This window comes from Schistocerca gregaria, chromosome 3 (genome assembly GCF_023897955.1).
Source record: "Schistocerca gregaria isolate iqSchGreg1 chromosome 3, iqSchGreg1.2, whole genome shotgun sequence".
Taxonomy (NCBI): domain Eukaryota; kingdom Metazoa; phylum Arthropoda; class Insecta; order Orthoptera; family Acrididae; genus Schistocerca; species Schistocerca gregaria.
Window position 1 is genome coordinate 168,594,580 of NC_064922.1, and position 27,764 is coordinate 168,622,343.

The 27,764-nt window shown below is 37.5% G+C and overlaps 1 protein-coding gene across 1 annotated transcript in view; it reads left to right on the forward strand.

The window, feature by feature from the left end:
- LOC126356263 (eukaryotic translation initiation factor 3 subunit A) overlaps window positions 1–27,764 on the forward strand; it is a 60,444-nt gene that overhangs the window by 20,834 nt on the left and 11,846 nt on the right. The window contains exons 5-15 of the mRNA XM_050007104.1: window positions 2,644–2,840; window positions 3,687–3,899; window positions 4,519–4,690; window positions 4,890–5,204; window positions 5,914–6,099; window positions 6,397–6,744; window positions 7,054–7,230; window positions 7,453–7,617; window positions 9,273–9,505; window positions 11,999–12,252; window positions 14,579–15,027. Of these exons, the coding sequence (XP_049863061.1) occupies window positions 2,644–2,840; window positions 3,687–3,899; window positions 4,519–4,690; window positions 4,890–5,204; window positions 5,914–6,099; window positions 6,397–6,744; window positions 7,054–7,230; window positions 7,453–7,617; window positions 9,273–9,505; window positions 11,999–12,252; window positions 14,579–15,027 (2,709 nt within the window). The remainder of the gene's footprint in view (window positions 1–2,643; window positions 2,841–3,686; window positions 3,900–4,518; window positions 4,691–4,889; window positions 5,205–5,913; window positions 6,100–6,396; window positions 6,745–7,053; window positions 7,231–7,452; window positions 7,618–9,272; window positions 9,506–11,998; window positions 12,253–14,578; window positions 15,028–27,764) is intronic.

Below are 27,764 nucleotides of genomic sequence, written 5' to 3' on the forward strand. Positions count from 1 at the left end.
TTCTTTGTTGGATTGTTTGAAAAGTGCATTGGCAGGAAAAAGACCAAGATTGGCAGCAAAAAAGTGCTGTTTCACCAGGATAATACACCATTCTGCACAGTAGCAGTAAGTGGCACAAGTGCATGAATTGGGCTTTGAATTGGTTCCTCATCCAACCCATTCATCAGACTTGGCCCCAGGTGACTTTTTCATGTTTCCTAATTTGAAACTTTGGTTTCCCAGGAAGAAAACATCAAATGAGGAAGTGATCGTTGCAGTCAGTGAATATTTTGCCTCAAAGAAGACTATGTTGAGAAGTGACATAAGTTGTGTGTGAAAAAAAAAAAATGCAAAGTCCTGCCAGTGTAATCAATCTAAAATATTACATATATCTAAAAACAAATAAGTAAATAAAATAGAAAGAAACTTCCACATGAGAAAAATATATTAAAAACAAAGATTCCAAGACTTACCAAGCGGGAAAGCGCCGGCTGACAGGCACAATGAACAAAATGCTTCTTCAGGAAGGAGAGGGAAAGACGAAAGGATGTGGGTTTTAAGGGAGAGGGTAAGGAGTCATTCCAATCCCGGGAGCGGAAAGACTTCCCTTAGGGGGAAAAAAAAGGACAGGTGTACACTCGCTCGCGCCCGCACACACACACACACACACACACACACACACACACACACACACACGGATGTGTGTGTGTGTGTGTGTGTGTGTGTGTGTGTGTGTGTGTGTGTGTGTGTGTGTGTGTGTGTGTGTGTGTGTGCGTGCGAGTGTGTGCGAGTGTACACCTGTCCTTTTTTTCCCCCTAAGGGAAGTCTTTCCGCTCCCGGGATTGGAATGACTCCTTACCCTCTCCCTTAAAACCCACGTCCTTTCATCTTTCCCTCTCCTTCCTGAAGAAGCAACCATCGGTTGCGAAAGCTAGTAATTCTGTGTGTGTGTTTGTATGTTTTTTTCATTGTGCCTGTCAGCCGGCGCTTTCCCGCTTGGTAAGTCTTGGAATCTTTGTTTTTAATAAAAACAAATATGATGTGACTTACCAAATGAAAGCGCTGGCAGGTTGATAGACACACAAACATACACACACACACAAAATTCAAGCTTTCGCAACCATTGGTTGCTTCATCAGGAAAGAGGGAAGGAGAGGGAAAGATGAAAGGATGTGGGTTTTAAGGGAGAGGGTAAGGAGTCATTCCAATCCCGGGAGCGGAAAGACTTACCTTAGGAGGAAAAAAGGGCAGGTATACACTCGCGCTCGCGCGCACACATCCACCCGCAACTTGGCTTGTGTCTGTGTATGTGTGGATGGATATGTGTGTGTGTGCGCGAGTGTATACCTGTCCTTTTTTCCCCCTAAGGTAAGTCTTTCTGCTCCCGAGATTGGAATGACTACTTACCCTCTCCCTTAAAACCCACATCCTTTCGTCTTTCCCTCTCTTTCCCTCTTTCCTGATGAAGCAACTGTTGGTTGTGAAAGCTTGAATTTTGTGTGTATGTTTGTGTTTGTTGGTGTCCATCAACCTGCCAGTGCTTTCGTTTGGTAAGTCGCATCATCTTTGTTTTTAGATATATTTTTCCCACATGGAATGTTTCCCTCTATTATATTCATAAAATATTACATAGCGTTATGTATAAGGGCAACGGTCTTGCCACAGTGGATACACTGGTTCCCGTGAGATCACCGTGGCTGGCACTTGGATGAGTGACCATCCAGCCGCCATGCGCTGTTGCCATTTTTCGGAGTGCACTCAGCCTCGTGATGCCAATTGAGAAACTACTCGACCGAATAGTAGCGGCTCCAGTCAAAGAAAACCATCACAACGACCGGGAGAGTGGTGTGCTGACCATACGCCCCTCCTATCCGCTTCCTCAACTGAGGATGACACGGCATTCGGATGGTCGCTATGGGCCACTTGTGGCCTGAAGACGGAGTGTGTGTTTATGTATAAAATCTTGACATTTATAAATATGATAATGAGTGTTCTGACAGAATGTAGATAATGCAGAGGTAAAGGAGGCCACACAATGAATAAAGAGAAGCCTTGAGTTGACAGGCATACAAAAAGGATTGAATAAGTCCTGTGCTTACAAATGTGTGTGGGTGCGTGCGCGCGTCCACACACACACACACACACACACACACACACACACACACACACACACACACACACTATATTGTAATAGGATTGCAGTTGTCTGGTGGACAATTGTGAGGTAACTGGGGGGGGGGGGGGGGGGGGCGAGGTGAGAAGCAGGAAGTGGGATTGGAGACTTAGAAAGAGGCAGCAGGTTTGCTGGATAGGAATGTGGGAGGGACAGATGGCAGGTGCGTGGCCTAGGCATGTGATACAAGGGTACCAGAGTCAGCGAGGCATGGTGCACGATGTAGCTGACATGGAGGCACGGTTGTGAGAGGATAGAGGAAGGGGAAACTGTTGCGTGGAGAGTGTGGAAACAATGGGTCAGCAAAGATTGAGGTCAGGAGGGTAATGGGACCAAAGGATGTGTTGTGCAAGGATAACTTCCATCCGTGTAGTTCAGAGAAGATGGAAGGATCCAGATGACCTGGGCTGTGAAGCACCCTATATTGATAGTTGCTGTAATGTTGTCTGATTACATGCTTTCTCATTTTGTTGTAATATTGTCTGTTACAGGCTTTCTCATTTTGTTTGAAGTACAATCGTAAGACTGAGTTTCGAAAACTTTGTGATAAGCTTCGCAAGCATTTAGAAGATATCAGCAAGCTCCCTCCACAGACTGCAAACGTCAGTATCCAGAAACCGGAGACCCAGCAGCTCAACCTTGATACCCGCCTTGTGCAGCTTGATTCAGCAATACAAATGGAGCTCTGGTTTGTATGATACCTCGAATGTTAATTTAGATACTGATAAATAAATAAATCCATTACTAGCTGTCGTGCCATTTTGATCAGGTCATCTTTGCTACTTTTTTAATTTAAAAATGCTTAATGTGTAGTAAACTCCCATAAATTGTTTCTTACAAATAGTATTCTTTAAATTTCATATTAGCATTCAACAAATGAATTAATTTATTCCTTAAAGTCTGTTGACTAGTTGCCTGTATGTATGGGAAAATGTGACATCCCTACTGTTGCATAGTCACTTCCTGCCTTGGGTGCTTATTGCGGTTGCTTATTTGGAATCTTGTCTACATAAGGGTCTGATTTCGTACCGACAGTCATGTTTTCAAAAGCAATAGTCTTAGAGTACTAAAAGGGAAAATGTTCTATCAGTGATGATGCAGTGGTGAGTTTTGGTGTATTCCTTTCAATAAGTTGGATTAAAAAGGCATTCCATTACACTAGTTTTACCGTGTATAGTGAGTTGATACTTCTGATGTATTGCAGTCCACTTAATTGTACCTGACCCTCCATATTGATTTCAGTCTTTACGAATCTATATGTGAGAACACATCACTATATCAGATAGAAAAGGTGGTGAGGAAAAGCATTTAGAAAATACAAAAAAAAATTAAATTTTTCTACAAATCTCTCTCTCTCTCTCTCTCTCTCTCTCTCTCTCTCTCTCTCTCTCTCTCTCTGTGTGTGTGTGTGTGTGTGTGTGTGTGTGTGTGTGTGTGTGTGTGTCACGCAGATGTAGAGTGTAGTCAATGAATTATGCAAATAACTATTAATTTTTCTTTTAATATTGGCAAGTTAATGGTTTTAATTTGGCAGGCAAGAGGCTTATAAAGCTATTGAGGATATTCATGGCCTGATGAATTTATCGAAGAAGCCTCCTGTACCAAAGACAATGGCAAATTATTATCAGAAACTTGCCATGGTTTTCTGGAAAGCTGGAAACCATCTCTTTCATGCTGCTGCTCATTTTAAGCTCTTTCAACTGTCCAAAGAAATGAAGAAAAACATAACACCAGAGGATCTTCAGAGGTAATTGTATTTATAGTACAAGGTAGTATTTTAACTGTTGTGTAGTTTCTCATCTTTCAACACAGTGGCAGCCACATTCATTACTAATCAAATATTATTTGTCCACAGACATAATTTAAAATTTGATAAACTGACCTTCATGGGATTAATGATGAACAGTTGAGTTGCTGCGGATATCTGAATAGTCTGTTGACCCCATAACTCTCTGAGATCCCGTGAAGTGTTACATTGCCGCTACTCTTTTAAGTTACCTTATTATTTGACATGGTCAGATTTGGAGACAAGCAGTCTGTTGCGTTAAAGCTGTGGATTCAAAAAAATCTCTTAATAGTCAAGATGGCAAATGTAATTTTATTGATTACTAGTTTCAAATTATTTACAAGTGATATTTATATCTGTAATACAGGAAATTGCTTCTTAGAAGTACAGAAATGTTAATTGTTAATATAAAAGTTCCATCACTCAGTACATATCATTACAAAATGCATTGATCAGTGTCCCGCCCTGGCCATCAAAAGCTAAAATGTGAATCAAGATAAATGTAAATCTAGATAAGTGAATTTGGTTGTGGTAGATCTAAAGCAAATAATTAAACATTAATATATATATATGATTCTAGAATGGCATGTCGCTTGCTTCTGGCAACACTTGCAATTCCGTTGCCATCAGCTCACCCTGAATTTGACCGCTTTATTGAAACGGATAAGAGTCCATTGGAAAAGGCGCAACGCCTGGCAATTCTTCTTGGATTGCCACAGCCTCCTACCCGCCAGTCACTACTCAGGGATATAGTAAGTAATTTTTGGACCACAAAGTGATTTTCAGAAAATTGGGAGACCAGTGTAACTCATTTTCTTGCTAGTGTGTTCTTAATATATTTATGATTCTGTAGTCTTAAAACATTGAATCACCACCTTTCATCCAAAACTTAAGTAACAGTTTTTTAATTGCTGCAGATATAAAATCTTTAATTTATGCTTACATTCTTAGGTTCGATTCAATGTGGTTGGGCTGGCATCACCACAATTGCAAGAGCTTTACATGTACCTAGAGGTGGAGTTTCATCCGCTCCAATTATGTGCTCGTGTGGAAGCCCTCGTAAAAGAATTGGAAGCAGATGAAAGTTCGCCACTATTCCAGTATATTTCTGCACTGCAAGATGTAACTCTCGTACGACTTGTGCGGCAAATAGCACAAGTGTACCAGACGATAGAGTTCTCTCGTCTTCTTGAACTTGCACGTTTTGCATCACCATTTCACCTTGAGAGGCTACTGGTTGACTGTGTTCGTCACAATGACATGCAGGTTTGTTCCTCCAATTTGTTATGCAATCAGAATTGAAATTATATTTTTTTCTTTCCTTGTTCAATAGTTCTTCCAAATAGTCTTTTAACAGTTACAGATTTTTTGTTCATCAATGCAGCGTACGCAAACTGGGGAAAAAAACTACCAATCTGACCATTTTAGGTGTAAAGGGAAAGGGTAGCTACATTCCATAAGACAAATGAGAAAACTTCATGGCTACTGTGTTTAATAATTGCTTTGATAATTGACTTCAGAATATTTCATTCTCTTTAATGCATATTATGTAAATAGTCACGGGGGGGAGTGATGATGAAATGTGTAACTGGTAACATTATTAAGGATTACTAACTTTGGCCTTCAGACTGACTCTTCTTTTTGTAGAGCAAATGGGAAATAGGTGCAAGATTTATAATGACTCCCCTTTCAGGAAAATTACTCCAAAACACCCCCCCCCCCCCAAAAAAAAAAATGGCAGAAAGAAATAAAACAAAAGAAAATACTTCAAATTGAAATACCAGAAGACATAGCAGGTGCAAATTATGAAAGAGTTCTTTAAAAATAGATCTTAATGTAAGGTAAAAGGTTGTGTAAAAACTAAGAGGTAACACACAGGATTGCATTTGTTGTTTGTATTTCTTTTTTTTTTTTTCAATAAGTTACTGAAGAATCAGAACGTTCAGTAAAATAAGTTTGTAATTGTGTTTTTCAGATACGCATTGATCATGCAAAACAGTGTGTACATTTTGGAATGGATCTTTCGGAATCGCAGCGTGAAGATATTCCTGAAGGTCCAACATTACAAAATATGCCCAGTGAACAAGTGAGAAATCAGTTGGTCAATATGGCAACTGTTTTACATCGTGCAATGAACACAATAAACCCACATCACAAAAAGGTTAGTATGACATGTTTTAATTATAATGTTATAAAATCTAAAAGCTTTTAACAGATGCTTCATTTGATATAAAGAATTACACACGTGTTCATTGGGCATTTTACATTTAGGTAGATTGAGGTTATCACATTTGACAAACTAATAACATTATTGGTATTTGTTGATAATTGTGACGGACATGGCAGTTTCAAGCTTCTGCAGTTTGACTAGCATCAGCATGTAATACAGTTATATTCATTTAGAAAAGTGTGCTTTTGTATTATTTTTGCTTTCATTTATTGTTTTATTACTGTACAGATGGAGCGTGAGAAAGTACGCCAAGCATTAGTGCAACATTATGAGGAAACAAGAGTGAGGGAACATCAGCGCATCCTGGCTCGTCACAAGATCATTGAAGACAGAAAAGAGTACCTGGAGCGTCTTAACAGTGCTCGTGAAGAGGAAGAAATGCGACGACAGGAAGAGGCAGCACGAGCTGCAGCTTTAGCTGAACAGCGTCGTCTGGAGCAGGAGCGTGAAGAGCGTGAACGCAGAAGGCAGCAGTCTGAAATACAGCAGATACGTGACCGTAACCTCAAAGAGAAGATGCAGCAAATATCCCAGACTTCGCATGGCCAGAAAATACTCAAGAAGCTTGATGAAGATGTTAGTGCAATCACATTTTATGTTTATGATAGACTTCCAGTATTATCTTTTTCATTAGTATAACTGTATTGCAAGAGAGGGAGTAGCCGGAGAAACTACTTATTCTATAGTTTTACCCACAGTTAGTAGAACAATCACTGTTCTGTGAAAATATTTTGTCACATTATAAATTTATTATTATTAGTAGTAAACAAATTTAGTGATTAATTCATAATGACAAACAGGAAATTGACAAAATATTAAAGAATGTTGTGTATTGTTAAAACTATACTTTTTCACTACTAAAGTTAATTTTACCAATTTTTACAGGATATAAAGAAACTTGATGCAGAGCAAATAGCTGCACGGGAAGCAGAAGAATTGATGAAAGAACGTAGAGAGATGCAGCAAAAATTGAAGTCACAGGAGAAGAAAGTCGACTATTTTGAAAGAGCTAAACGAATTGAGGAAATACCACTGTTTGAGAAAGCATTCAAAGAAAAGCAGGTATGTTATGTTTTTAATTATTGTTAGTTTAGAATGAAGGGAACCAGTAGAGGGACGTGGGGTGGGGGGGTGGGTGGAGTTTGGAAACAGAATTTCAAAATGTTGGAAATAGTTATGTAAATGAAAATCAGTTTTGTGTAATTTAATTTGAAGTATCTTAAAGTTTCCTTTTAGATATGACTGATGTTATTTAAAGTATTAAATCATTTAATATTAATACAGATCCAAGACCGTAAGGCATGGGAAGAACAAGAACAGGAACGTATCAACCAGCTGATTGCAGAACGTGAAATAGCTGTACAGCATCGTGAGCGTCTCAAGAGAATGCATGCAGACCGTGATGCATTCCTTGAAAAACTAAAAGCAGAACGTCGCACTGTATATCTTGTAAGTTTAAGGTGTTTGTGGACACACTGTAATATTGTACTGAAATTAACATATATATCCTTTCGTTTTAAGTGATGTAGTACCTGTTAAAATTTGTGCTCAATTGTTGATGTTGTACAAGTTAAACATTATAGTTCAATTTGTTTGATCTTGCTTGTTGTCACTATTTTTATTGTCTGTGATTCGAGTATTTCTGTGTCAACATACTATAGAAAACAGTCACTGACAATCTTCACTCTTCAGTAAACACATTTAAAAATAAAAAATAAAATAGATTTTAACATCGTTAGCTCCTTTCCCGTGTAGGAAAGGGGGACAGGTTTCGGAAAGGATAGATGCTGAGACTCCTGGTTGAGAGGGAACCATTTGTTGAGAGAAAGGGGATGAAAAGAAATAGAGGAAGCATTGATAGTGTACTCATCGCCTGCTTGAGTCCAGATATGATTAGACAGACAGAGACATAAAGATGGACTCAAGGAAGAGATATAAAAAATGAAATGAATAGTGCAATTAAAATCTTAGAGGATAACAGAAAAGGAAATAGAGATAAAAATCATCCTCCTTCACATCTCTCTCTCTTTCTCTTTCTGTTTCCTCATAATTATTAATTCAATATTCATCCAACTTCTCATTTCTCTTTCTCCAATCTGTCATTACTTCTCAGACTGTCCTGTGATGCCTGGGCTTGAAGCTAACACCATGTTTACGAATGTTTTACATTTGGCCTTAAGTTCTCTTTGGCACCTCCCCATTCATCTTCAGAACAGTTGGGTCCCTCTCAACTTGCAGTCAGTGTGAATTACCCTTCCTTCCCAAACTCTGTTACTCTTTCTCGATGAGAAATTACCTAGTTCTAAAAGCTAGAAATAGTCGTTTCGCATTTAAATGTCTGTTACTGCAACTGAAATATCAGCCCCTGGACATGATTGATGGACAGGCATTGTCATCTTGTAATTTTATAAGCTCCAATTTCTTTTTGAAAAGATATTTTTGGTGAGCCATTTAAAGCAGGGTTTGATTTGAGACTTAATGCATTTTCATTGTAATTTCATTCTAACGAGCTGCATGGTCACCGATGGTATCTGTTCTTTCGGACATATCCGAAAGAACAGAAACCATCTTAGTATATATTAATATACTAGTATATATTAATGCCAGTTGATGGTCAACTACCTCCATTGAATTTATTTTATTCTGTAGGTACTAATAGAGCAAACTGAAGAGAGAGCAGAATTATTCCAACTTAGCATTTTTCTTATTCTGTGGTGCAGAAAAAACGTGTTTCCAATGATATTGAATTTGATGTTTCATAGTAGCCTTAGTTTTAAGGTGTCTCATAAATTAGAAATGTATGCTCACCTTCTCTACTTATTAAAGTTTCCATACTCATATTTGTTAGTGAGCAGATCAGCTATTAAAATAAAAGCTTACTTCATTTATCCATTTGGAATGAGACTGTATATAGCCTTAGAAATTGAGGTCGTAAGAGTATTGTTTACATAAATTCAGTCTTCTTTGTAGTGATGCAAATGCTGTAGTTGAAAGTTTTGTATGCAGGTCTTAACAGGAAAATAATAACTTTGAAGAATGCTGTTCTCCCCCCCCCGCCCCCCCTCTTTTTCCTGTTGTAAAATTTAATTTTTTTTTCAATGTAGGAAAAATATAAGGAATTTGAGAAGAAGCTAGATGAAGAGCGTAAGAAACGTCTAGAGGAGCGCAAAGCAAAACGACGTGAAGACAGGCGGCTGAAATGGGAACGTGAACGTGAAGAAGAAGAAAGACGCAAGAAAGAAGAGGAGCAACGGCAGCGTGAAGAAGAGGAGAGAAGACGTAAGGAAGAGGAGGAGGAAAAACGCAGACAAAAACTTGCAGAAGAGGAGGAAGCCAGGTTAGCAGTCTACATTATCAATACACAAATAACTTACCAATGAAAGCTCTTAAGACAGCAGATACGTCTCTCGTCTGGATCCAATGTTGAGTCAGCTGTGCTCTGGAGTGGTTTAAATGTTAGTCCCATTTGTGTCATCGACTCATTTTGTTATCTTACATTTGTTCCATATTTTATTTTTTTATTTTCTCTTTTCATAGGACCAGTTGTAATACAAAGCAAAACACACACACACACACACACACGGGCAGCGCCTCAGAACAGTGGGGCATAGCTGTCCCTTCACACAGTCAGAGGGTGTGTGTGTGTGTGTGTGTGTGTGTGTGTGTGTGTGTGTGTGTGTGTGTGGTTCACTGTGAAGCATTTGTCTACTTGAAGAGCAATTTCACGTATGTGAAACAGATTTCTACACACAGCCCTTTATTGTAGTAGACATTGCATCGTTTGTAAGATGTGGTTTGTCTTCTCAATGAGAGATGTTTTCGTTGGAAAATTTCCCAAGTTGCTGCTATGAAACCATAGTGCATTTTCTGCTTTGCTTTCCTGTCCTTTGTGTATCACATACAGCTTCAGTGGAAGAATCACATTCTTAAAGAGCTGCTCTGCCATATTAAGCTAGAACTGTGTGGACTTCTTCCTGTTTGATGCTGGTTCAAATGTGTTACATTATGCCTGCACTCAGCCTTGTTATATTCTGTGGGTAACAATTTTATTTTGTTAAATCCTGTGATACATTCTCTTAACATGATATAAATATAGGAACTGGCTGTACATGTCAACACATCAAAGAAATTATTGATTAATGCAAATGTTATTTTCCAAACATTCCACTGAACCACATTTAAATATTTTTCCTCTTGGGCCCTACAGTACTGATGGCATGAGTACTGCCGTCTAGCAGTTTTCTGTGCAAGTTGAGAGAACTGTTTAAATTGTCAGTGTAAGTAGTTGTAAACTCCTGCAACAGAGCCTCACACATTTCGAGCCCAATCTTTTCACTCACTGGGTATTTAACAGGCAAAACACAATTTTCTTTCTCCTTTCCAGATGTTTATTTCCGGATCATAATAGTATCAATTTTGTGAAGAAGATTTCTTTATATTTGTGCTATATCTGGCTGTGTTTGATGGGTCATACAGAACATCTGGATACCTACCTCCAAAATTTAATCAAGCATTCATTAATGTTGGCATTTTGCGTGGAACAAAAATTGTCCAAAATTTATCAAGCAGTTGTAAAATGACTGAGCATAGGTTCCTCAGTTCATTACTTGCATTTAAATTAATGTGCTGACATTGCTTCGGCCAGTACCAGTTAGTTATTTTTAATTTGGCCTCTTATCCTGTGTGGAATGTATCCTTGTTTCTGACATAAGGATGAAAATAAAAGTGTGCACTTTCAATTCATTCATTGTTACAAGAATCTAGCATATGTTTTCATTGCATGAATCACTAGTCAGTGCTTTGACTTCATAAGTTTTCCCTTGGAAAGAAGTCACTGTGGTGTTAGAAATTAATTTTTAAGATTTAACAATTTATAGGACTATTTTTCCCCACACATTGCATTGCTGTGGCTTTTATTTGTGGTGTCACAGTGTGAATACCATTTTTAGGATGGTGTATAACATTGGAACTGAGACCCTCATTAGTCTTCGAACAGTCTGTAGTAGACTTTGTTGTTGCTTCTGTACACATTTCTTGTCAGCTTGATTACTTGTGTATATGCAGTTTACCCATCATCCGAAGTTCTACTTTTATTCAGTGTTTTACATCATTTGCCTTTTCATTTTTCACCATTCCATTATTTAAAAAATAATAATAATCTCATAGCTTCTGATTTGTAGGGGTCAGGCATGCTGTCACTGAGCTCATGAAACACAGATTAAATGCTTATAAGTTTGAATTGTGGATTAAATTTCACAAATGTACCACTATACTGATATTCCAGTACGACTACAGTAGTATCAAAAAGTCGAGAAATGTAAAAAGAAGAATGAGCTTAGTAAACAAGGCTAAACTATAATGTTCACGTTATGTGTGGCATCTTTCTGCTGAAAAATAGTTCGAGCTCATAGTTAAGTGAGCACAGGAAGATCCTCGGCAGCTATTAGCACAATTGCTAGCTGTCAGCTGTGAAGCACAAGTGGCTGCAGGAGATAACAGTAGCCATCGATGGTTCTGTGACAACACTGAGGCATTGCAATAGAGATGTTTACAATATTGCGTTAACATGATCATTTGAGGTAGGCATGCAGGGGTGCTGTGCCCAGACCACTGAACTGTCAGGGATTTTCTTATACTGACTTGACTATACTTATCTTTTTAACTTAAAAGCTTTTTAGTTCCTACGAAATACCAATAGACTGCACATTTTTATATAAGATTAATGTATGTTTTATTTGAAAACATCACATACTGGTAGTATTAATTGTTTGTATGTAGTGTTTCCTTAAATGAATAAATGTAATTAAAAGAAGAAAAAAAAATCAAATAGGAGGAAGAAGCTTGAAGCTGAAAGACGTGAAGCGGAACAACAAGCGGACTGGCGGGCCCGTGAAAGAGAGAGGGAAAGGGAAAGGGAAGCTGAACGTTCAACATGGCGTCGGCCTGTTAGTTCTACTCCAATTAATGATGTCAGTGATGGCCCACCTAGAAGGGATATGCCTACTGATTGGCGTAAAGGTGGCAGTAGTGGGACGCCTTTAGCTGCAGCATCAACTCCATCAAAACCAGAAGTCTGGAGGTCTTGTAAGTATCTGAATTGAGGTAGAATATCCTATTAGTAAATCTTCCTGGAAGAAATAAAAGACCAATTATTTCACCTGATGTAAATCTTGCCTTTTCTGTTTGTGATTACAACACCACCTTTTCCAGATAAAGCAGTTTTGAACAAGTTCTGTGGCCTGTAGGTTATATTATTTAGTATTATACCCAATTAATTATTACATAGACGGCATTTCTTACAATAGCTTCCTTAACAAAATACTTTCAGACTTTGTTGAAAAAAGGGAAGATGTGCTTCTTTTGATCCTGTAAAGTGATTATAGAGCAACTGCTATTTAGCATTTGGGAATAGTTTGTAAGTGCAAGAAAATCTTATGCTTCTTTTGATTCTGGAAAGTGAATATAGAGAAACTGCTATTTAGCATTTGGAAATAGTTAGTAACTTAACTGCAAGAAAATCTGCAATTTTTTCACTGAAAGATTGTTGTGATTTTATTTTCATTGTGATGTTCAGTGTCTTGCTAGAAATGTATCTGAAGTGTCAAGATAACTCATAAAATCTGTGGATTGTCATCTGTTGTTTGATACGTTACATAGTACAAGGCTGCAAAGAACGACTCTTCATTTTTTTATTCAAATAGCTACTTATTACAGAAAAATCTCCAATACCAACTATGGCCTTATGTTAACAGGCACATATTAGTTTTATTTACTATTTACATTTCTTTAAATCTCAACATAATGTCATTTAGACTATTATCTTAATGCTTTCATTTTATATGAGTACATACTGAATTGAACATAAATACTAAAATATTCATAGGAACCTTAGTGTATTTTGTTATTAAAATCAGTCTTAATTAGCTTAAATGTTTGTATTTGCTATATCTGCTTCAACTGGATAAACATTTTCAATAGCCTGTGGGATGAGTCTTCACCTGAAGCCTTTTTTAAGCAATACATGTCAATATCTGCAAACCACTTTGATATGCACAGCTGGGAGTACCATCATATTAGGGTACCATCCGGTTCCAAATGCATATTGAGTGTAGGAAGAATGGCTGTGTCAGTGCTTCTGTGTGTGCTGCAATTAGTCTTGTCTTCATGGCCCCTACAGCAGTGATATGTTGCGAGGTGAAATACATCTTTGCATTCATCACTTAATACTTTTTCTTGAAATTTTGGAAATACTTTTGAAGGATAATTTGCACACACCTTCAAGAGCCTGCAAATTAATGATTTCCAAAAATTAATCTACAGAAAAGTGTGAGGTGAGTTCTTAACCAATTTCTCATGTAACTCCATTGTAACAATCAGTGCAATACCAACTTGTTTCTTTCCTGCTTGCTTTGCCAGTCGGCTTCTCTGAACAAATTTTACAGACCCAAGATTCATCTTCTCAGTTGCAGGAATTTAATTAGGTAAGTATTTTCCTGTAATCCTATTGCCGGTAGTCACACTAGGAACAGTTTCTTGAGCCGGTATTGTGCCTTTCTTGTAGGGTGGTTCACTAATTTCTTTAAACTACTCCACTCAGATATTTCTCCTTATGATCCTGACTCATTCTGCTCTTCCTATAAAGCTTCCAGAATTTCTTAATCGCTTAACAAATGACACACATTTGTAGCTTAATTGTAGCAAACAGCAAAGTCTAACATATACATGCACAAATCTCACAACTCTAGCATACAATAGCTCAATTAGTCGTGACAGCAGCTATTAGTTTGCTAATGCTTCTCTCAAAGTAATTAAAGAAACTGACAACATCTGCTCAGGGTTTGGTTGCACGACATTCATACCTTATTCTCATACAAAACCAGTCCAGTTTTCAACCAATAGTTGACTCGCGCACCTTGTAAAACATCACAGTCTGAGGTATACACGGGCACGGTCCTTTGAATGCAATGTTATGGCCCAAGTTATGCTTTGGCTTGGTTGGCAGTGTCAGACAAACCTACATGATGGCTCACAATGTGCTGTGACAGCCTTAGACCAAGACTCATTCCTTGGGTTATTGAAAGTCACTATCCAGGTGAAACAATGTAGACACAGAAATATCATAAAAAGTTAGTTCTGAGAAATGTGCTTTCTTTTTCTCACTTCCTAACATGTCATGTGTGAACTTGATAAACTTTTGTTCGTGTTTGTTGGGATTTATCATTGTTAAATTTCAAAAGTTATTATGGCTAGTATATTTTCTGTTGACAGGTGTTATAACAGTTTTGTATTGTCATTAGAGTCAGGTTTTATGAAAATGGTGATACTTTTTGTAGAAAAAGGAAAATTACATTTGCTATTGTGAAAAGCTTTTTTATTAAAAAGAAATTCTTAAACTATGTTTATTTTCTAGCACGACTGCGGGGAGAAAATGAAGGAAGCAGCTGGCGACGTGCAGAGCCTGTTGAAAATAGAGATGGACCAGACCGCTTTGGCAACAGGGATGGAGAGCGCTTTGGTGACCGTTTCGGGGACCGAAGTCGTGATGGGGAACGTTTCGGAGATCGTGGACGAGACACCGATGACCGCTTTGATCGAAGTCGTGACGAACGTTTCGGAGATCGTGGAAGGGATAGTGATCGTTTTGGAGACCGCAGCCGTGACAGTGAAAGATTTCCTGATCGTGGGCGCAGTAGAGATGAAATATTTGGTGATCGTGGGCGTGAAAGCGATCGCTTTCCTGACAGAGATCGTGATGGATTTGGTGGTAGTGCACGTGACAAATTTGGTAGTGATAGATTTGGAGATAGAGGATCAGCACTTGATCGATCACGTGATAGACCGCTGGAAAGAACACCAATGGTGAGTATAATATTGCTTTTATTAACAACAATGTAGCAAATTTTGGCAATTTACCATTAAGTAGCTTCTAAATTAGGACAAACTAAATGATTACTATGAGTCATTACGCTGTAGTATCTTTGTTGCAGAACTTCAGGGTTAATTACTTGCATCTTCAGAGAGCTCAATGAGTCAATTTTGAATCTGAAACTTCAATTTTAAGACTTCAGTAGAAAATTAATTTATGTTTGTATGTATACTAAAATAGTAATAACTTCATGAAATAAATCTAAAGAGTGAATAACTTATTAGTTGTGATGCAGTAGTATTTTCTTGAAGAGATAGACAGTGTACCGTATTTGTGAAATTAGCCCTCCAGTTCTGTTGATTGATAGATAGATTCTCTCTCTTTCATCTCAGAGTTGTTGAATATTACTTTTTTCATTTTTTCCTTATTTTTGCTATTAATTTTTCTTTTGGTGGTTTTATATACTTTGTCACCACCACCCCTACCTCCAGTGCACCCCTTTCTCCAGCTTCTTACTTATTTTCCCTGTCTGCATCCCTTTGTCTGGCATTGATTTGTATGCTGCTTCCCATATCTGCTTCCTACAACTCTCTTTCATGATCTGTCATTATAACTTGCATTAGCAACACCAAGGAGGTATGAGGAAAATGACTTCTTAAGTTTGACAGCCTTCAGTATCTTGCACAGCCTTCAGAGCATCCTTTCCCAGCTGGAAAGTGCATTTGTGCCATCTTCTTATCATACCATTTCCCTCTACTTCTCTCTATGGCTTTCAGTTAAATCTGTAATCTTCTTTCATTTTCCCATTTTGTTAAAGAGTAGCATGGAAAGGCAGCAAACACAGATAAGAAATCAACCAAGTTCTGTTAGTCAAACCTTGTACCTTCTGATTCTTTGTTTAAGACAATTTTTTGATCTTCATGACAGCAAGCTTAATTCGTGGAACTGGATGTTACAAAAATGTATTGCCGTGTGAGTTCTACAGGCTTACTGTGTTACTACTTTTGCTGAACATATGCAAAGCTTTGTTGTGTAGAGAATGTAGGGAATCAATTTTTTTAGACAAATGTTGGAGTGGACCAAAAGCAAGACTCTAGAAATTACACAGTGGATTTTTGTCTGTTTTAATAGTCAAACATAGTGGGAAATGGACAATTGGCTATAAAATTGACCAGCATGAGTTATAGTTTTGAAAAGTTTAATTGCTTGAAAGTAGTAAAGGTAATTAAGAAAAACTTAATTATTGATTTGAGAGAAAAGTGAAATTTTTTGCATACAGAATAATATTTAAATATATTTATTGTTTTCTGACCAGAAATTAAGAAGAAAGAAATGCCCCAAGTGTTTTGTGAAATGATTTGCTAAAATGAAAGAAATATAATGAATTAGAGAAACACTTGACATGCCATTGAATAATGCTCAGTATCATGTACAGGAAGTAAGGTGCTGATTGAGAATTTAAATTCCAGTGTTTAACTTAAAATCCTATAATGTTAAGAGTACTGGAGGATATTTGTCTTGCGGAATTCCACTCAGTGGTCTCCCTACTACACTGTCACAGTGACATTGACATTGGTGCATTCTACCAACAGCCAACCCTTTCAAATCAGTATGCCTATACATCTCACTGCCCAAACATTCAGAGTTTGGATGACAGTTGGCATATTTCAAATCAGTTGTTCTCTTTCAGTGAGCAGAACACTACTCCCCCAAGCAAAACATGGATTGTGATAAATTTTTAAGTGTAGTACAAGAAAGTAGAATTCCGTGGCATCCTATGAATGAGAAATATAACAACCAGAAAACATCGTAGAATATATGGTCTGAAATCACTACTTTATTGGAAACAAGTTTTACAAAACTTAAAAATTTAATAATAATTAACTGAATGTTACATTATGCATGTTCTGTGGCTTTGCAGCCATTTCATCCGCAATCTATTCTTAAAATGCAATATGTCATGCGGGCAAAATCTTATCGGAAATCCTAGAGTATAAGCTCAGAAACTGTTTGTAAGTTTAAAAACTGTGTGTTCAAGAGACGAAAGTGGTGTGTGTCAGTTTTGATGCTTAGTTGCTGAAGGGGACCTTTTTTGGGTTGTGGCAGGCGGGAATTAGCTGTCTACAAATTATTTTTATTAGTGGTGTTTTTGTGCAAGTAGGGTGGTGATTCTGTTATATGAGGTACTTTGCAAATATGGTGTATGTGTTTCCACTTTGCAGTGCTTTGAATGTTCAGAGTATCTTATTGTAAAATTTACATTGTCTTTCACCTTTCTGCATAATGACTGTCATTGAAGGACTGTCAGCATGACTTTTATGCTGAATTTATTTGAAGTTGGCTGAGTGTTCATAACCGTGCTTTTCAGTGCCACCACAAATCATCTAGAGTATGTAACAAAATGTTTCTCTCTGCATCTCATATATTTGTTGAATGTTGTCCAGTAACTGAGAAAAGTATGTACAGCATCGCCACATTAGAACAGACTCCAACCTCCTGCCCCGCTTGATCCCACCAAAAGCTGACGGAGGTCAGATACACAGTGACAGAGCTGTTTGCCAATGTTATTGGGCAACCACTGGTGACATCATCTGCGGACTGTTTTCAGTGCCACTGTGAGCGCAAGCTAACATAAGAGTATCTCAGTGCTGTACATGATTTCAAGCATCGTTCAAAGGTGTCAAAAGTTTCTGTAATGTATTTTATTTCCTACTTTCTGACTAATCATTTCACAAAATATCAGACCATTTTCAAACTTTTTTCCCCCGTTTTATTAAGAGATGTTCAGTACCAGATTCGATACAGTGTTGGGTATTAACACCAGTGCATAAAATTTTATTAACACATTGATAATATTGGAACAAAAGTGTTGAGTCCAACAGTATGACAAAGTATCCATTGTGTTTTTGTGTTGTTAATCTTCCCTTTAACAGAAAAGAAATCATTTAGAATATAAGGTGAAATATAATTGTGCGGTCCTCATGAACCATCTTGAATTTAAAATCAAATACAAATGTAAGGATTAAAGGAAAAACACTCCAGTTGCAAACAAAATATTGGCCTTGACATAATGATGGAACATATGTGTACCAAATATTACATACCATCTTTACGATATTTTCCTTAAGACAAAAAGCACTAATTTTCAATACTGACAGAAAAATGTTGCTGTCGGAGTGTTGTCATTATCTCTGTGTCTGTCTGTCACTGTCTCCTGTTCCTCAGCCAGTCTCCTTTCCTCTGTTCTTCTTCTTCTTCTTCTTCTTCTTCTTCTTCTTCTACTACTACTACAGTCTCCTCTCACTGTCACAACCTCCCTCTTGCTCTCTAGCTACTATCCCATTCATTCATTCCCACTGCTGCTGCTTCTCTCTCTCTCTCTCTCTCTCTCTCCCTCCCTCTGCCCCCCTCTCTCTACCCCCCTCCCCCCTTGTTCTCACTGTTATACACTCTCTCTCTCTCTTCCTCTTCCACTTCCACTTTCTCCTTCTCTTTGTTCCTTACCCGGCTGGCACTGACTGCCTCACTCTTTTTCTAGGACTATTCTGTTGCTGTCAGCTATGTTCTACTGCTACTGTGCCCCTCCCTTCCTCTCGCACTGTTGTCACCTCTTTTGCTCATTATATACCACCACCGTCTGCTATGTTTTACTATTTATAACTTTTCTGTCTCTTTCTCACTGCCACCATCTCCTCTCTCAGCATATAAAAGGTGCTGAAAAAGGTAAACTGAGGCAGCCGGTACCCCACTTTTCAGTCAGTATTTTTAAAATAGAACGACATTTTCGCATTTTGTATTTTGCATGCACTTCAGTACTACAACATGAGGTTCGTGAAAACCTTCTGGTGATAACAGAGGCACTTTACAGCAAATTGCTCCTTGCTGCATCACTTTATAAACATGCTTTCATGTAGCATCAGATATTGTGAGTGTGTTTTACACGTCGTCGTAGTAGGGTAACTTTGCTCATTGTATCTCAGAGACTGATAAAGGTATCCAGAATATTTCAGGATTGCTTGAGATAGAGGTCTTAAGAATCAATCGTAAAAATTTCAGCTGCTTTTGGTGCGTAGCCATCCTGGAAGGCTATGTCGTGGTACCCGAAACTGTGTTTTTCAGGTTTTCTCAGGAACGACTCGTGAATTACAAGGTGTCTCCATAGGCCCCTTAAACTGCATCATTGACCACATACAATGCAAAAAGAACCAATGGATTTGCTCCATTTCCATAAGCTGGAGGAAGAGTGCAATATTCAACTGTGACTCTGTGCTGGAGGATTGTTATAGTAAGACATGCCTTCTGTTGGATACACAAATGGTCCCTGGCCCAAGGGCTATCCAAAATGCTTGACCCTACCTTTCTATCACCAGTAGAACCCCATAAAAATCCTGTGTTTACATGCGGCATTTTGGAAAATGTTAAGTAGCGCATGCTGTTGCATGCATACCGACAAGGTAAAATGTGGGACTTATGCAATGTTTGCATGGTCCAACACAAATATTTGAGCCACTTTCACGAGATTGTGAGTACAAACCTAATATTACTGGTACATGTTGCTGAAATCTGGTATATTTTTTCATATCTTATACATGATACACAGTTTTTATTACTGAATTTTGTTCGCTTCATACTAGGTATTGCATTTGGGTCAATCCAAATGAAGTGGTCCAATAAAAATTAAGTTGTTTGGTTGACCATTTTTAAATATTTTAATTTTTGTATCTGTAATTACCCTATAATTGAGAAGTTCAAAAGAGTTTTTTTAAAAAAATTAGCTTTCACCTTTACTGAATGGTGGCCATTTTCTTTTGTAAGCGAGTGACAATGTTTCAGTTCAGAGATGTTAGCAAAAATGTGAATATCTCTGCACTGGGTTACAACAACATTGCAATTGACATGATTGTTTTTAGAAAAACGTCCTCTACAACATCGTCTATTACACAAAATACCCTAAATTCAAATATAACCAATCAAAATGACCTCCAAAGTTTGGTATCCAAATTTTCAAAAATCCACTTTTTAGGCCCAAAAATAACAAACAAAAAGTGATTTATGAGAGTCTATTTTTTCCTATAGTTGGATACCATACACTGCTGGCCCCTATAGGGCAAGAACACTTACAAATGTTTCTTTAATTTTTTATGAATCTTTGAAATTTGAAAATTTTCATTTTTGTGGAATTTTGGGTTATCTCAGGTGAGACTGAATATAAAAATATGATTTTTGCCTAGTTTGTACATCTATATGATAGCACCGTACTGTAAAAATTTCAACATTGATATCTGACTGTGAACACAAAGTTATGAATTTTTCGAAAATGTGAAGATAATTCACATTGATCTTATGGCTGTTGCCTATTCATGTGTGATATTGGTGGGATACAACCAATTATTATTGAATTAAGGTACTGAATTATATACAAAAAGTGGAAACATCACAAATTAACATTTATATTATTTTGACACACTTAAAATAAATATTTTCAATTAACATCCTTTGAGATGCGACTGTTCCTAAACCTTGTGGTGAATGTTAAGAACACTCATTTCTTCAGACAGCTTCTGTGATATAGAGTAAGACCTCCCAGTTGCTGTGGTAAGTTCAAGCACTGAAAGTTTCCTTAAAACATTTTTCATTGGTATGCAAACTTTGTCTCTAGCAGATTTCTTGAATGATGTTCTTGGGCCAGCAGGGTGGTAAAAATGCACAAGAACATCACTGTTTTCCAAACTTATTCTTTCAACCTCTCAACCTCTACAAGCTACCACTGTCCATCGCACGCACATGCCACAATGTCATTCAACGTTAAAGACAGAGATGTAATTTTACTGACAATGATCCTCATAAATTTCGGTTTCTGATGTTACATGGCATTGAACTAAGTTTTCTGCAATGCCAAGGAATTTGTGAAAATGCCTTGTTCATTTTATTGCTATACAGTTTTCAAATCTGGTTCAGTGTTGTTTTCATATGCAGAACCACTTCTTTCTTGATCAGAAAATAAGTGATGCCTCTAATATTATCCTTGGAAAAGACATACATGTCCTGTACTGTGAGAATTTGGTCTGTGGTTGGTCTTTGTAGGCTGGCTTTACTTACTCCACATTTTGTTGTACCTCCTACTCCATCACATGCATTTTTACCACGGCAAGATGGAAAAAATGTGCCATTCAGCCTCTAACCCAAAGTCTACTTTGTGGTTGCACAGATTTGAAAAATTCTTTTTGTTCTTATACTGACTACCACTTCCATCTGAAAAGTATATCAATACCAGAGAAGGAAAGTTGCTACTCACCACATAGCGGAGATGCTGAGTTGCGACAGGCACAATAAAAAGATTCACACAATTAAAGATTTTGGCCATTAAGACCTTTGTCAGCAGTACACTCACTCACTCACTCTCTGTGTGGTCTCAGCTCTCTGAGACTGCAGATGTGTGTGTGCAAGTTGTGTGTGTGTGTGTGTGTGTGTGTGTGTGTGTGTGTGTGTGTCTACTGCTGACAAATGCCTTAATGGCCAAAAGCTTTAATTGTGTGAATCTTTTTACTGTGCCTATCATGACTCAGCGTCTCCGCTATATGCCAAGTAGCAACTTTCCTTCTCTGGTATTGTTACATTCCATCCTGGATTTTCCATTGTTTGAAAAGTATATCAGTTTCTCAACCTTTGTAATTTATTACATACTTTTGAAACATATGTACAGCCAAAGTGCTGTGCTCCAAGTAGTTGCTTAGAATGCAAATGGAAGAACTGCAAACTTCATCTTTCTCATTTTTAAAGTAGAGAATAAATGGATGCACTGTTGCCTGGTCATTGACCTAGTGGTACTCTTGTATTGCATCCTGAATCACAAATGTAAAATGTTCTGCAAAATCACCTAACACTATGCATTCAGTTTCTTGAAGTTGTGCTTTATTGTCCTTCAGAAACTTACTTTGGGTTTTAGAAACATTGTGATGACTTATGAGTTTTTGTAAGTTATCAATTAAAGATTCCAAGTACTTTTCCTTAGATTTAACCACTGTTATTGTTTCTGCCCTGTCAGTTGTGACCCACTGTTTGAAGGTAATACTGTCTGGCATTTCCTCATCATATCTGTGAAACAATTCAATAATAGTTTCTTTACCAGGGCATTTATTACACAAACAGTTGTAGAGTAATGTGAATTATTTCCTCCTTTTCAAAAATTCATATAGTTGTTCAGTCAGATATCAAAGTTGAAATTTTTGCAGTCTGTTGCTATCATATAGGTGTACAAACTCTGCAGAAATCATATTTTTATTTTCAGTCCCACCTGAGATAATTAACCCAAAATTTCACGAAAAATGTAAAATTTCAAAAATTCTTAAAAAAAAATCAAGGAAACATGTGTAAGTGTTCTTGCTCTATATGAGGCTAGTAGTGTACAGCATCTAATTATAGGAAAAAATAGACTCTCATAAATCACTTCTTGTTTGTTATTTTTGGGCCTAAAAAGTGGATTTTTGAAAATTTGGATACCAAACTTTGGAGATCATTTTGACTGGTTATTTTTGAATTTAGGGTATTTTTTTGTAATAGACAATGTTATGGAGGACACTTTTCTAAAAACAATCATGGGACATTCAAATTTTCGCTAATGTCTCAAGACTGAAAAATCATCACGCGTCTACAAATAAAAATGGCCACCATCCGGTAAAGGTGCAAGATAAATTATTTTTAAAAAATTTGAACTTCTCAAATATAGGGCAATCACATATAAAAAATCAAAATATTAAAAAATGGTCAAGCAACCATCATGGGACCACTTCATATGGATTGACCCACTGATTTTGTCACGAAACTAATAGTGAAAGGTTCTTCTCCCCAATATTTCAAATATCACTAGCCTCAATATTTCTGTATGGTGTTAGGAAATTATTGAATATTTGGTATCTGTACTGATTCCATAGGTATTGAGAGCAAAATATTGATACTTATAAGTAATAGTATTACACCTTAAGTCTTAGATCACAAAAGTGAAGCTATCTGGAATGGAAGTCATGTATAAGCTATGTACAGAGACCAGTAGCTAGGGAACATTAAATGAAGCATCTTTTTTGTCAAAATTACAGCTAAGCTCTTTTTTTTAATTGATTAGACGCAAAAATTCAAAGGTTGTAACGCTGCATGCGTGATCACGAATTATGAGTGCGTGCTTTAAAATTTACTACAAAGGGGAAGCTTTATCATTGTGGAATGTTTGCATTTGCAAAAATGGTAACAGTTTTGTCCTGAAATAGTCTTTTCTTGTTTGGCTGTGTTGTCAAGGGCAGCATTTTCCCATTGGTGAACAGAATGCTCTGAGTTAAGGTGTTTCTAGAGATTTTCTTTTTTCACTCAATTCGATAATTTTACAAAATATGCTGAATATTGATTTCGAGCTTTTGTGGGGGATTTATACCTGTGTTATCCATATTTGACAACGCTACAGATAGCACCGACAACAAACTGAGCATGACAGTAGAACCAAAAATAGCTCTATTTGCAAATTAGGCGAAGTCAAAGCAATTTCATAGTATATACGGTAAAATAATTCATCTGGATACAAGTGCTACAAAATATCATGGATTACACAGTTTTACAGCTTTGCATTTTCAGACAGAATTTGCATCTACATTCCCATTTATGACAAATGTGAATTTTTAAGGTCCTTGCCAATAGCCATGTGGTGGTCTTACAAATGAGACATAGCCAATACCAAAAGATTTTTGGGTGTTACATTATGCCTTTATAAGCACTAGTTTTATAGAAATTAAGTTACATTCATTTCTTAAGTTATTATTCAATAAGTGTTTTATTTCTGTACAATAAATTGAAAACAACTGGTTTTCTATTAATGTACTGTCTTTACTATTCAGCCGTTAGTAATCTTTGACAGCAGTGGATTGCAACAGTTCTTGAAGCATGTCATGCTGTGAATGTTTATCACTACAGCTGTTCAGTGCCTGTGGCACATTTGTCTGCTGTAATAATTTTGAGACTTACACATATTTGTTATTTAGCTGTTGCAAAATACATGTACAAATCACATTTAACTGCAGAGCAACTGCTGGATCATCAGTGCGCCTTGTTCCTTGTGGTAAACATAAGTGTTTCTAGTTTTATGTAAGCACTTTTGGCAGACCACCCAAACTTTGTTCACTGTAAATCTGACAAATGTAGATGTACAGTACATGATTTTGATGTCAGTTTGATGTCCTGCTTACAGCAGGATTTCAATACGATCCGTAGGTTGCTATACCCCCGCCGGCGAAACATTGCACTTGACAGTTCGCTTTTTGTCTAGTTAGGTTGGCTATACTGTAATAGCGATGTTGCAACAGCAGCCTCTATATACACAGCAGACAATAGTTTTCCGTCCCATCTCGTAAATGCAAGCGATTGAGCAATTACAATGTATATAAAAACTCGTTTTTAGTTGTACTACAATGACAGGAAGTAAACAACCGTATAATAATGCATGTTAAAGCATAACAATGCACACCCTTTCGATAACAGAGCAAAGAAATACAAAAAACAAGCATCTGACGACTGGTACTTTAAAATCAATAATGTACGTAGTTTACAAAATAAATAATAACCGAGATTGCAATAAATAACCAATATCAGAATTTTTTCACTCACCAATTTACAGCGATAACGGCGCAATTCCATCCAGCTCGCCATCATCACTGTTGTCCGATTCATCGCTAAAACCGTCGTCATCGGCAAGACAAATCATTAATTGTTCATGGCCACTGATAATGCTTTCTATTGTCTGTGCTGCTCATATAAGCTTCTCGACGTGCTCTACTTTTTTTTCTCCAGGAGGCTGCATCCACAGTCACAAGAGCTTCACACAACAGCTTTTCCACCTCTGTTATTGTAAAGGACTTGTTGTTCCTTACATACATTTTTACGTCACTCCATACTAACTCAATAGGGTTGAAATGGCAGTGATATGGTGGCAGCCTTATTACAGTATGACCCTGCTCCTTGGCAATTTCGTCTACTACGTATGTAGGTGTCGTAGGCTTATTTTCTTTAACAAGAGAATATAACAGAACCTTTGTCATACCCATATCCGCTGCAATATTTCGAGCCTGTAACCACTGCACCACAACTTCTTTCCGATCATTTGTAGTTGGGGCTTTGTTCTGTATCACCGAATGATATGGAGTATTGTCCATTACAATTGTTGTAGGGACAGGAAATTGTTTTAAAAGGTTCCTGAACCACTCAACAAATCATGTGTGATCCATATCTTCATGGTAATCACCAGTCTTTTTTGATCTAAAAACTAAAAGTGCGTCGGGGACAAAACCCCTCTAGGAGCCTGCATGGACCACAATTAATCTAGCTCCTCTTCCCGTCGGCTGATGGCCGCTACTGCTGGGTGTGTTATCCGTCCAACATTTACTGACAGCTTCCCCGGCATTAACCCACGTTTCGTCTAGCCAAATTACGGAATGAATGTCTCTGCCCACAATTTTGTGCAAGAAAATGCCCTCTCTAACAGTACTTTGCGTCTGTCTAGCGTTTTGTAACGGAAACCCATTTTTTTTTAGCACAATTTTTAGTGATGTTGTACCACCCCTGAAGAGTTCACTTTCTTTTAAAGAGATTAATAACTTAGCTACAGTCGGATACTCTTTTCTACTGTAGTAAGCATAAACATACCTACGAACTGCATCAGTCTGGATAGAATCTAAATCTGTGATAGGACTACGCCGCTTTTTCTTCTTTCCTGGGGTTGATAAAAATGTATTATTTGATCCAGACAGCTCGGAATCATTACGGCTCACTTCAGCATCTTCCAAGTTTTGTAGTAATACTCCCTTACTTACTACCGTTCTTGCACTAATACCAAGAGTTTTTGACGTACGTTCCACCACTTTGTCGGCAGGAATTGATGGCTGTTCATGAATGCTTACGTAGTTTTTCTCCTGCTCGATAAACTCATGAGTTCTGCGTAGCAACTCCAGTGCCTGGCTGTTTAGCGGCACCCCTCGACGCAAAGGATTGTCACTAGGTGAACGAAGTCTATTCGGTGGCATTTTCCAAGTAAATAAACTCACAATGTAACAAAAGTCACAACGATATAGCACACAGTACAACGAAAACACGCGGTAAACAACACACAACTCACGTTGTATACACATTCACTAAACAAAGCCGGCAACGTGGGAACTTTGACGTCACAGCACGTGAGTAACGGCAGTGCTCACTGCGCTGTGATTGGCTGGCGCCCCACGCTGAGCACCTAGCGCCTATCGTTCTTCACTTGTTACTCTGTTACACTGCCAACTTCATACGCAAACGTCAAGTGCAATGTTTCAGCGGCCCGGGTATAGGACATGTTGGTGTACATTCTGGTTTCTATCCAATCTGTGTTTTTGCGTTTTGTTGTGAGACTGTAGTGTTGTTATAGACTCCAGTAAATAGTGTAAGTAAGGTATTTAAATATTTAACTGCCATAGTACCTGTCCAAAGCCCAAAAATAAATTAAAACTGGGGAATGATAAATGAGTCAGATGCAGCCAGTGAGAGATGTGACAATGCAGCAATCAAGATGTGGTGTGTAGTAAACGAAGGGTTATTCTATTGAATGAAACTTAATGTGTTAAAAATTGGCAGATCAGTAATGTATTGGCTGTCAGTCTTCATTGATCACATTTGCAGTGTTTCAAAAGTTGTAATCCATCACGCTTAACTTCCAATGCAACATGTGGACAATAGGTGCTTTACAGTTGTTGCAATTTATCTATTGTGTAGCCACATGCCAAATTTGGCCAGCAGGTAGAGATGGCTTCTGAAGTTCAGAGAGAGTGCTATTTCTTTCCATTCTGCTGTCAAGAGATTTTATACTTCTCAGATACGCTGCGCTGTACCCAGAAGTTTTGAGAACGCCTTGCTGAATTTATTAATGTCCCACATTTCTCGTTCGCATACATTTGCAAAGTTCTGCTGCTCTAACAGTAGACTCAATTTTGATGGGTGGTTGTTTAGAGAAAAAGATTCACAGACACTTTTACCATTACACCAGTCATTATATCCTCTCTGCAGCACAAAAATTTTCACCAAAGACATCAAGAGTAATTTCTTTAATTATGTGCCACACTGTGCATCATTTACTGATTTAAAAACATTTATCTTGTGTTAGTTTGACACATGCATTTACAGTTAAGAATTGGCTCGCATCTTTGGCTGTTGTTTGGTTTTAAAGATGTAATTGCATTATAAATGTATGCATAGCAATAACTATCACTGCTGCTGCCTCCACTACTATTCTCTACAAGTCATATGAAGACAAAATACATTACCAGTCTGAAGTAACATATTTACAGTGCACATGCAGCATGCAACACCCCAGATGTCTGAACTCTTTTATATTTAGTATATATCATATATTCAGGATGTGTACGACCCGGGACAACCAGGGAATCTGGGAAAAACTCGGGAATTTTTTCATCCAGGAGAAAAAGGGGAAAAACCGGGAATTTTTCATTGTTTTAGCTTTCAGTTAAATTTTTGTAATTTTGACTCGTAAAAATTTATTTTCTAGCAAAGAATGTTACTGTATGCTGCTACTGGAGAATGATACTGCAGCAATAAAATATAAAAAAGAGGAAAAAAAATTAAACTTTATTGGCAAAGAAAATGCACCATTCACAACAACAAAACACAGAGTCTGCAAACAGCAAAAATATGTCAAAGGCCTTAGGGCGAA